Source organism: Cornus florida, unplaced genomic scaffold (assembly GCF_030987335.1).
Source record: "Cornus florida cultivar Cherokee Brave unplaced genomic scaffold, ASM3098733v1 CherokeeBrave_3.0.0_Hap2_Chr09, whole genome shotgun sequence".
Taxonomy (NCBI): domain Eukaryota; kingdom Viridiplantae; phylum Streptophyta; class Magnoliopsida; order Cornales; family Cornaceae; genus Cornus; species Cornus florida.
The window spans coordinates 48,214,978-48,225,947 of record NW_026775579.1 but is presented as its reverse complement, the minus strand read 5'-3'; the positions used below and the strand labels follow the sequence as shown (position 1 = coordinate 48,225,947).

The 10,970-nt window shown below is 35.7% G+C and overlaps 1 protein-coding gene across 3 annotated transcripts; it reads left to right on the top strand.

The window, feature by feature from the left end:
• Nucleotides 1–3,022: 3,022 nt before the first annotated feature.
• Nucleotides 3,023–10,279, top strand: LOC132273841 (alpha-(1,4)-fucosyltransferase-like). Of its 3 annotated transcripts, none has more exons than XM_059774923.1 (4): nt 3,023–3,673; nt 8,364–8,537; nt 8,689–9,295; nt 10,105–10,279. In XM_059774923.1, the coding sequence occupies exons 1-3, from the start codon at nt 3,191–3,193 to the stop codon at nt 9,256–9,258; spliced, it is 1,227 nt and encodes a 408-aa protein (XP_059630906.1). In that variant the 5' UTR covers nt 3,023–3,190; the 3' UTR covers nt 9,259–9,295; nt 10,105–10,279. The 3 variants fall into 3 exon arrangements, with proteins under 3 accessions (XP_059630906.1, XP_059630907.1, XP_059630905.1); XM_059774924.1 differs by lacking the exon at nt 10,105–10,279 and adding an exon at nt 9,760–10,071; XM_059774922.1 differs by lacking the exon at nt 10,105–10,279 and having other exon boundaries at nt 8,689–9,629.
• Nucleotides 10,280–10,970: the final 691 nt, after the last annotated feature.

The window sequence follows — 10,970 nt, the reverse complement described above, 5'->3', positions numbered from 1 at the left end:
GTTGAGTTTTTTCACTTAATTTATTGCCAAGCATGCTTAGAATGATAAAATTTGGGATTTAAATGTTGGTTGTGTGTTTATGCAACGAAGCATGTTCAAGATGATATTGGTTGTGTGTATATATATGTGTTTGGTTGCAAAGTTGTTTAAATTGTTTTCTTGATGTTACATATATATACATGATGATGATGAGTATGTATGGCTAAATTGATAAAGTTCCAAGCATGTATATGATGATTTCATTCATAGCATGGGCATGGTTTGGGGAACATGACGTTGAAATGATTTTAAAGAATGTCTTTGAAAAGGGATGTGAGGAAATGGTTTTGTGAAAGAAACCGGGTTTCGCGAGCCCGAGGTTAATTCGACCTAGAGAGAGCACGGCCCGGTGTAGAGCGTGAAAAAGTTAATACTAGGCCCCAAATGGTTACCGGATTTGGAATCAGGGATAATTATCAATCTCGCCTCAATAAAGTCGGTTAGTAGTTTTTAGTGTGTGTTGTATTGGCCGGGTATGTGGTTGGGAAAACGTTGCATTTCATGGCATATTGGCATATATGATTATGATTGATTATGTGATGATAATCTTTTAAATTGAATGAAGTGGATTGTGATTTTGATAATTCTCCATGTATGATCCCGACTTCTTTTTCCCGTTCTTTGGTTGTTGGCTCAAGGGAGTCCAAAATCGGTGTTTTGGCATTTCCTACTGATTTATTGAGCTCACCCCCCTTATCTTACCATTTCCAAGAAACCGGAGGAGTATGGACGTATGACTTTCATTCACGGACTTAGACAACGCTAGAATTCTTCATAGTATCATAATGTTGTATTTACAGCCATGGCAGCCTCATTTATATATTTAAATTCTTTGTAAACGTGTAAAGACAATTTGTATAATTTAATTATTAATGATGTACAAAATGATTGTTTAATGGGTGTATATATGTTAATCTTACTTGCCGTAAGTTGGGACAAGTCTGACTAATTATAAGGGCCCAAGTGAGGTTGTTTCCTTCCCATATATTTATAGCAGTTCTGCAGGTGAAGAATCATTTTCAGAGTCATTTCGGATGACCAAAATAGCATTTCGGACGACCGGTTTCCTTTTAGAATAATTCCAGTAGCTAACTTTGCGAGGGAGCCACAACCGACAGACCGGTTGGGGCATTTTGGACGACCGAAATAGCCATTTTGGACGACTGATTTCTGATGCTTTGTACTTTTCATTTATTCTTCTTTCACGCCCATTTTCAGCCCAATTGTTGATACTATTGAGTACTAAAAACCTTAGAACGATGTATTACTTGTGTCTTGATATTGTAGATGATCGTAGTGCCCATAGATGACATTGGGTTTGGGTGAGGACCCAATAAGCGATTCGGACCCTCGAGTTCGGGTCGTTACAAGAAAGAGGAAAGAGAGGCTGAAGAGAAGAGAACAAGAGGCGCAGCGTAATGACTAATGCGAATAATATGTATAATAGGGTTACTTATGTAAACATGATTTAACCAAAATGTCCCATACTAATCAAGTTAAAACATGTAACGAGTTAGACGGCTTCACAGGTGACACATTTAATTAAACGGGTATAAACGGGTTGAGCCCTAAAACCCGAACATTACACGTTTAACTAAACGGGTTAATCGTGTCAACCCGTTTACAATATGAACCTGTTTATGGTAAACCCATTACCCATTTAACTCGTGTCGTGTTAAACTTTGCAACCTCTAATTTTGATGGTGAAGGGAAGTGTATATATTTATCTTCAGGTGTGTGTATAATGTATATAGATAATTGGGAGGCGAATTAGAGAGATCAACAAGTTGGGTGTTGGCGCCAACACCTCTTAAAAAAAAACCCTTTAATTACAAGTTGGTGGTGGTGAGGATAGAGGGTGCAGATTTGAGAAAATGATGAAGGTTATTTTGGTTATTTAACTTTATTTTATAGGGTTATATTTGGCAATTTACACTTTTTATGTATTTGTTGACCAAGTCAAAGGGCTAAATAGTCATTTTCTCGACTATCAGAGGTCTAGAGGGGGTGTGTATGTATGCATTTGAAACCTCAATGGGTAATGTTAACTAGTGCATTGACCACCGCTGAGTGACTTTGACCTAAAGATAAAGGGGTGTGAGTGCAAATTACCCTTCTTTTTATTAGGGTAAAATGCAAATATCCGGTGTTACAAAAAACTCCTTACATTTTTCAAATTGGGCATATAAGGACAAATCTTTAATTTGAAGACTGAAATACCTAAAATGTTTTTTAGACAAAATAAAATTTAAAAAGAAAAAAATTAAAATTAAAAATAATAATAAAATAATGGAATTTTTTTAAAAAATTAATAAAAAACAATATTTTTTTAAAAATTATTTATTTATTTTTAATCTTGTTTTTTATTTTTATTTTTATTTTTCTAAAAAAGAAATACCTAAAATTTCCTTAAATGTATTTTGGGATTATTATAAAAATTTGTTAAAAGGGAAAGGGGTTTTTTTTTGACTGTTAAATACTATTAGAGTGAAATGACAAAATTAGATACTCTTTTAAAGGAAACAAATATATGTCACATTAAATTCTCCTATGCAATATCTAAATTTCGTTTTCAAGTTTGGTTTGGATTAATTGATCCTTTGAAAAAGCAACTCACATCGAGTTCAAAATTGAATTTTTGAAACATCCTAATAAAAGTTAAGGATAAATTATGTTAATCTTTTATTAAATTTTGACAATTTGCTTATTAAAAAAGATTGTCACCTTTCTTAAGATTTAGTTGGTGTGCTCAACTATATTCTAAAGAATTATTTTCACCACCAGACTTGTTGAAAAAGATTTATATATAAAAAAAAAAAACCAAGAAAATTATGTTGAATTCTTATTATAGTCACATTGGTTTGGCTTGAGGGGCCCAAAAAATAAAAAGAAAAACGAAAATGTAGGCCTGGACAACAACCTCTTCAAACCTAAACTGGGCTTGATGTCCATTTCAACTTCAGCCCATAAATTTAGTCAAATTAGCAGGCAGATGCAACGACTTCCGATTTTCAGACAGCAACAACGTAACTGTTCTACCAAAGAAGAGAGCATTATGAAGTTCCTTTGATCTGTGTCCTTCTCTATCTATTTTCTCTCTCTTCGCATGAGAGAGAAAGAGCGAAGACCCAATTGACAATTCAATCCCAAAATGCAATTGAAATCCCTCAACTCCTTCGTTGTCGCACTAATAATGCTGGGTTTCGCAGTTCTCATCCTCTTCTTCTCTGGTTTTCTCGAATTCCCATCTGCCTCCTCTCCGATCCCTTCGGCTAAACATTCTCGATTGTCCTCCGAATCTGAACCGGACCCATTTAGGGACTTGTTGGGTGCGTTCAAGAAATGGGACTCTCAAGTGGGTTGTTCTCTGTTCAGAGAAAAGCATAAGGAGTTGTTGAGAAACGAGTCATCATCGTCGTCTTCTTCTTTGCAAGATGTTGATGGTGAATTGGAGTGTAGCGAGTTAAAGATGAGTCATGTTAGTGTTTTGGTTAAAGGGTGGACTTGGATTCCTGATAATTTGGATAATTTGTATCCATGTCGATGTGGGACGAGCTGTTTATGGACCAAATCTTCGATTCTTGCCGATAAGCCTGATGCTTTGTTGTTCGAGACAACAACACCTCCACTTCAGGTATTTCTATATATTTATTTTTTGTTAGCGCAGTTGTTTATTTTGAGGTTTTGAAATGGTTGAGTTGCAGAAAATGTAAATATATTGACTTCTGTAAATAGCAATGTTTGAATTATTTTGTACATACGTTTATATGTGTGAATGTGTGTGATATGTTATATAATGTAATGACGATGGTGGATCTTGTGACTGCAATTTGGGTGCCTGAAGAAATTAGTATGATGCTGGTGATATGGGAATTTTATTCTATTTGAAAAGAAATGTTGTTTGTGGAGATCCATGAACGGTAGCCTAGATGGTATGATCTCTCCTCCCTACCTAAGAGGAAGTTGAGTGCAGGAGCCCAGCTAGGGGCAACATTGTGGATTTGTGTGCATTTTCTTGAACTTTCGGAAAAAAAGAAAAGAAAAAGAAATGTTGTTTGCGGAGGAGTCTCGTCATTTGTTATTTGAAATATAGGAGTGCGATTGATATTTTAGTAATAGGACGAAGGCTTAATAGATTGAGAAAACAGGTGCAGTGAAGAATGAGCACCAGCAGGAGTCCAATAACGGTGTCTCCAACCCAAATATATTGCCTCACTTTGATATGAATGAATTCACATAATTATAGGTCTAATGGGCTGGGATTTATTATTATTATTATTTTTCTTTGCTTCTTCAATTTTCGTATTGTTTAGTTAATTAGTTTCTTCTTTGTAGGATCTGAATTGGTTTTTTTAGTTTTTTGGAGTTTTCCTGATTAGGACGAGTATTGTTTCTTCCACTTTTGAATCTTTGCTCATAAAAGTTTCCTTGGATCACCTATGCTCTGGAACTTAGCCACTTATCTAACGAAGTTTATGTACGGCCTATAATTTATTCTGAATATGTTTTCTATGCACCATTGATCTTACTGTTCTCACATTAACTAATTAGGTTTATAAAGTGGATTATTTATTTATTTATTTGTAAATGAAGGTTTTAGTGAGAGATGGATGAACTGAATTAGGGGTTATGTGTCCATCACTAATTCTGCTGATGTGGCTAATGGAACCACGGGATGTTCCTTCCAAGTTTGAAGTATACCCTTCTTTTGATATCTATCATTACTGTCATCCATTAGTCAATTCTTCTCCAAAGGACAGTATCCATTTGTCAAGAACCTTCCGGTCCCACTGATGATAAGTCCACCACTTTGTTGTCTGAGATGAATCTTCTGTTCTACCACTAACCGGTCCCCAAAGTCAAATTTCTGGTTTGTATAGATAGGTTTGTTTATATGTGTATATATATGCGTGTGTGTTTGTCTGTACAAATACAAGTTTAATTTTAATTATGTTGATGTTCTTGCTATGGCGGCAGAATTTTTTATGGCAGTTTCAAGTATGTGCGGAAATGATTGTCATGTTGGTGAAATGTTTATCTGTTTCTCCTTGAGCTTGGGTAACAGGATTTGATTGTTGAGTCCCCTTATTTGAGTTAAAACTTGGATATTATAAGATGGCTCCATCTGCATGGAGAATTCACTGCTGATGCTGCGGGAGTCCCCCTCCTTCCCTTGCTGCCAAATTGGGAAATGCATGATTTGTTGAGACAAAGGGGGCAGCGAAGGTTGTGATCTCCAGCAGGATTCCTAGCGTGCAATTCCTGCCCAAGTATATTATGTCACCTTGTTCTTAATATCTACCCCACATAGTTCTAGGTTTAGTGGAGTTTAAGTTTTTGTTATTGGTGCTGTTGCTGGTTGGTGGTGGTTGTGGTTTTTGGGGGGTGGGCAGGTTTTGGAAATTTCTTTTCTGGTAGGATTAGTTTTGCTTAGTTTTATGGTGTAATTCTGATTGAGATATTTTGTTCTAGTTACTTATTTCTAGGAGCTTTGCATGTAGAGTTGGATCATCTTGCCCCTGGACTTCAGTCACTTCTCTCACCAAGTTTTGTGTGTCTCCTGTCTTTGTATACAATTTCTAAATTCTTGTTGATTTTACTGTTATATTTTGGACATTAGATTGGAGTAATATCAAGATTGGGGTTTCACAACATTTTTGAATGCTTAAAGCGAGAAATTGTTTTGAAGATGGTGATTGGAAGAATAACTTTGGCCTATGACAATTTTAGTTGCCTAACTTTCTGATTAGCAATATGTGAAGAATTGTGGGTGACAGGTCATTCTGTCTGTTAGGACTCCAAACCTATTAGCCTTATCGGTCGTCTCTAGACATCTTAGAATTGTGTTGGCCAACACTGTAGGTTCTTCTTGATATGCTTTTCTTAAATGGAGGCAATTTATACCTGCTACTAGAGGAGTGGAGAAATGTTTAGAGGGTAGAGTCATCGTAGAATGATAGATTTTGATGGTGAAAATTGACTTCAAAATCCGTATATTTTTGAAGGAGAATTCTGGATTATTCCTCAACATAATAGCTTTGTGGAAAAATGGAAAAATGTATGATGGTTTGCACCTTCACTGCATCTTAATCCAATGGAGCTACGAGTTGTTCCTACTAAGCTTTAGAGAGGTCAAAGACAGGGAAACTTTTGTTTCTTTCTTTTTTGTTTTCTGCTTGAGTTCTTGTCATTTCTTCCTCAAAGCTAAGAACTTGGCTCGTAGCAGATAGTGCTAGAGTTTAGAGTTCTAATTTCTTTCTCGCTGACAATATTATTGGTTCTTTTTTTGGAGACCTCAAATGATTGCATAGGCAACTGAAGCTATATTCTGTCCATTTTTTGAATGGCATTAGGCTTTGAGATAAACCTAGATTGGAGTTTCACTCCAGGGGTCAACATTGATGCCAAGACTATGAACTGATTAGTTAGGATCTTGGGTTGTTTTGCTTGGCCTTTCAATTACATTGGTTTTCCTTGCGCGGTATTTTGCTTACTTTTGAATATTAGGAAACAGTGGTTGAGAAAATTAATGAAGATTGGCTGGCCTCTTTGAAGGAAGGCTGCATCTCTTAAAAGGGTACAGTTACCATTATCACTACCCAACCTCTCTTCTGTTAGTTCTCTATGTTTAAACCTCTTCTTAGGAGAGGATGAAGATCTTCCAAAGGGATTTTCATCGGGTGGTTTGGCAGAGGAGAAGGTGGGTCATTTGTTAGTTAGATGAGCTAAAGAGTCTATTACCTAGACAAGATGGATGTGTAGATTTCATGAATTTGGCTTTATTGGCCAAGTTGCTGTTTTTGTTTGGGGGGGGGGGGGGGGGGGGGGGGGAAGCATCATGAAATTAAGTTCTTTTGTATTTTATTTTTTTTTCTTTCTGAAATCAATTAAGAAAAGGGACCCACAATGAATATGTTTTCAGGTCATGTTTGCTAATGGTTGGCTGAATGTATTAATGAGGACTTCCTGTCCATAAACACACAACTGGAAAAAAAAAAAGTCCCATTCACTAAAACAAGGACATCAGAGTGCATGGAATGATGGAAGCCTCTTGCAGCAGAACTAGATAGGGGTCATTAACGAAGCTGGGCCTGTTTAATTGTTCATTGTCTGGTCTAGCATCAACTTATCTTAAGGTGGTTGTGTGACGTGTAATCATTTTTGCTATCATAGTTTGCTCTTATACTTTGAAGTGCCATATCCTCCTTCCTTATACGGGCCTATGTGGCTCTTGTTTTACCACTGATCGCTTCTTTATTGCCTCTATATTGTTCAGCAATGCACCAAAAACTGCTAGGCGAGATGTAAAAGGCAAACGTGATACCAAATTACCTATGTGTTTTACTTATCAAAAAAAAAAAAATTATGTATGTTTTTTTGCCTAAGAAAGTCTATGCACTTCTATAGGAAGAGATTACTCAACCTTCAGACTTATACCGTAGCATCGCTTGTGTTTATGAATGCAAATGTTGAGTTAGTATGCACGGTAATAATTAAGATTTATTTGGATGGTAAGTTAAATTGTTAATAATGCTAAACTATTAATTATTTGATACTTGCCATGAAAGGGGGATAGAGAATATTGGGTACAAGAACAATGCTTTGACATGACATCTCATCCCTTCGTAATACCATGATTATTTAGTCAATTTTAAGGTTGTATGTTGAATGCTAAATTGCCTTACCTGTTGATCTGCTAAATTGCCTTACCTTTGAATAGTATGAAATAGTTGTTGCTATTACGTTTGTTATAAATTTTTCTTTGAAATGCTTAGAAATTTATGATTAGTGAGTAGTGACTAGTTTGATAGATCTGACACAAAGCATGGTTCCCCAAACACCTAGCCAGTTTTTCTCTTCCATTATAGTTTTTTTTTTTTTTTTGAATGGGTATCCAAAAGGGACACTGGATCAATAGCTTAATACTTCATCGATAAAAATGATCAGTGTGGTTTATATGATAGTCGATATCATCTAATAACTGTGCTACAAAATCATCAAATGAGTTTAAACATTGACTTTTCATCATATTTTGATTGATCTACAATTTGTTAAAAAAAACTTGGCACGCTGATGAAATGGTTAAATATTACCGGAGCACTTCCTTCCATTTTACAGTAAAAACAAGTGGAACTCATCAAGTGATGGGTTCTTATGTTCTTTTTGAATCTTACAACAGCCATTCCAGCTTCCAACTATTGATTGACACCTTATAGGAATAAGAGAAGGCACTATTATATTTTGCTTCACGTAGGTATCCTGCTTTGTGTTGATTATTTTTCTTGCCCAGCTTCTTCATGGTGGGGTTTTCTAATGTTTGCCAGAGACACAATGGAGATCCACTGCGCGTATACATGGATCTTGAGGCTGGCAGGAAGCGATCAGGTGTTGAGGACATTTTTATAAGTTATCATGCCAAAGATGACGTTCAATCAACTTATGCTGGTGCCCTCTTTCATAATAACCGAAACTATCATTTGTCTTCTTTTAAGAACAATGTAAGCAATCAGGACTCTTCCCTCAACCCACTTTTCTGCTGTTCATTTTATATATTTTTTCAAGTTGTCTTTTAATTCTTTTCCTTGTCATACCAATATTCTTATCAATTTAAAAACCAAGTCTTGTAATTTTTACTGGGGTTGTTTTCAGGACACTCTTGTTTATTGGTCTTCATCACGGTGTCTTCCTAAAAGAAACATAGTGGCCAAAAGTCTCCTCGGTTTGCTGCATCACCACTCATTTGGCAAGTGCTTGAATAATGTTGGAGGCCTAGACATGGCACTCTCTTTGTACCCAGAGTGCACCAAGGATGCCAATACGGCTCCGAAATGGTGGGACCATCTACACTGTGCCATGTCTCACTACAAATTTGTCCTTGCTATTGAAAACACTATGACAGAGAGTTATGTGACAGAGAAGTTATTTTATGCCCTCGACTCTGGAGCAGTCCCAATCTATTTTGGCGCTCCAAATGTTTTGGACTTTGTCCCTCCGCATTCAATAATAGATGGGACTAAATTCGGTTCCCTGGAGGAATTGGCTATTTATGTGAGGGCCCTTGCTAATGATCCTGTAGCCTATGCAGAATACCATGCATGGAGAAGATGTGGTGTACTGGGTAACTACAGGAAGACATGTGCAGTGAGCCTAGACACGTTACCATGCCGGCTCTGTGAGGCTGTGAGTAGAAAGGGTGGGAGAAATGCAAGAGCCTCTTGAGTCTCTGCTAATTCATAATTCATTCGGCAAACTGATGGTAATCATACTGTCTTTCAGATTTTGTTTCTCGTTTTTGGGCTCTCTGTTTTCACTAGTCAAAGTGACATGTAGGAAGAATGGAACACAACTAGATCATAGAGTTTAGAAATCTTACTTCAAACCTTAAACCCACGAACGGTTTAGTTTCTTTTGTTTACGCATACCTATTCTTTTTTCTCCTTATTTTGGCAATGCCCTGTACAATAACTTCCTGATTTCCATTTCTCTGTATATAGCTGCAGCATAGCTGCAGGCTGATGACAGTGTGAACTTTGAATTGTGAACTTTAAGCCCATGGCATTGTAAATTTAAGCCTTATTTTCCGAACCCAATGACACAAGATGTAAGTTGTAACTCACCTGTTCATGAAGAAATTGTCCAAAAAAAAATGCTTCATTATACCTCATATCCATCAATAATTGAGGATCATAACAAACCATTCTTATCTTATCAACCGTGCAGAAAACCAGATTGATCCATTGGGACTATTTTCATGCAAGTACTGTGTAAACATCTGGTGGCTATGGTATTTCATCAATCAGCTAATATCATTAACAATGATGCCTTGGTTTGATATATTCAGATAGTGTTCATGTGTGTGTGTATGTGCACATGATTGAATTTCATTTGGGTTCCTTCTACTGGTTGTCACTTGGTTCATAGTGTTTATGTGCGTGTGCATGCACTTTGATTGTCAGAAGAATGAGAGAACAGAGGGATTTATGCTAAATTGCTCTACTTTTCTTTCATGTCATATTAGTTTTCTAATAAGCATACTATTACATTTAGGCTACGTTTGGTGTGCAGGAATGGAATGAAATGCAACTTAGAATGGAATGAGAATGAGAATGGAAGAGAATGAGTATTACCATTCTAATGTTTGGTGTGACACGGTGAATCGTTATGAAATGGAATGATTATTACCATTCTATTATTTGGTTGACTATCATTAAATATGGAATGGAATGATTTTTCTCAAAAATACATTTTTCATTATTTTTTAATAAAATCAATCTAATTAATATTTTGTCAGTACAATTTTATCCAAAAACGGGTTGAATACTTAACCTAAAAAGCTGATGTAAATGCTATTATATATATATATATATATATATATATATATTTAATGATATATTATTAATGATATATCAATCTCAATAATATATATATATATATATATATAATATGGTTGAAGGTCTTATAACTTTTTATCAATGGCAATTCTGAGTATATTCAAAAGAGAGTGAAGGTGAAAGACCTTTACCACGTCTAATAAAAAAGCTCTAAAAATGTGAAAAATGGAATGTGAAAGATTTTTGGTCTATGCAAAATATTTTTGCCTTATTGGAATGTGATGAAGGGTTTATTGGGAATATTAGAAAAATATTTAATCTTATTATGGAATGGAATGGTCATTCCATAGGTTTAGTAATGGAATGGATTTTCATTCTATTACAATGGTCATTCCATTCCATTCCTGCACACCAAACAAACGAATGGTTGGAATAGGCATTCCATTCTAGCATACCAAACGTAGCATTACAATTTAAATTAGAGGTCCACTTGGTGCGAATTTAAGTGAATCTAGATCGGTATTGATTCGTATTCAGATTTGAATCCAGTATAATTTAAACAGGATCCAAATAAAGTAACATATATTTAATTCCGGTTGA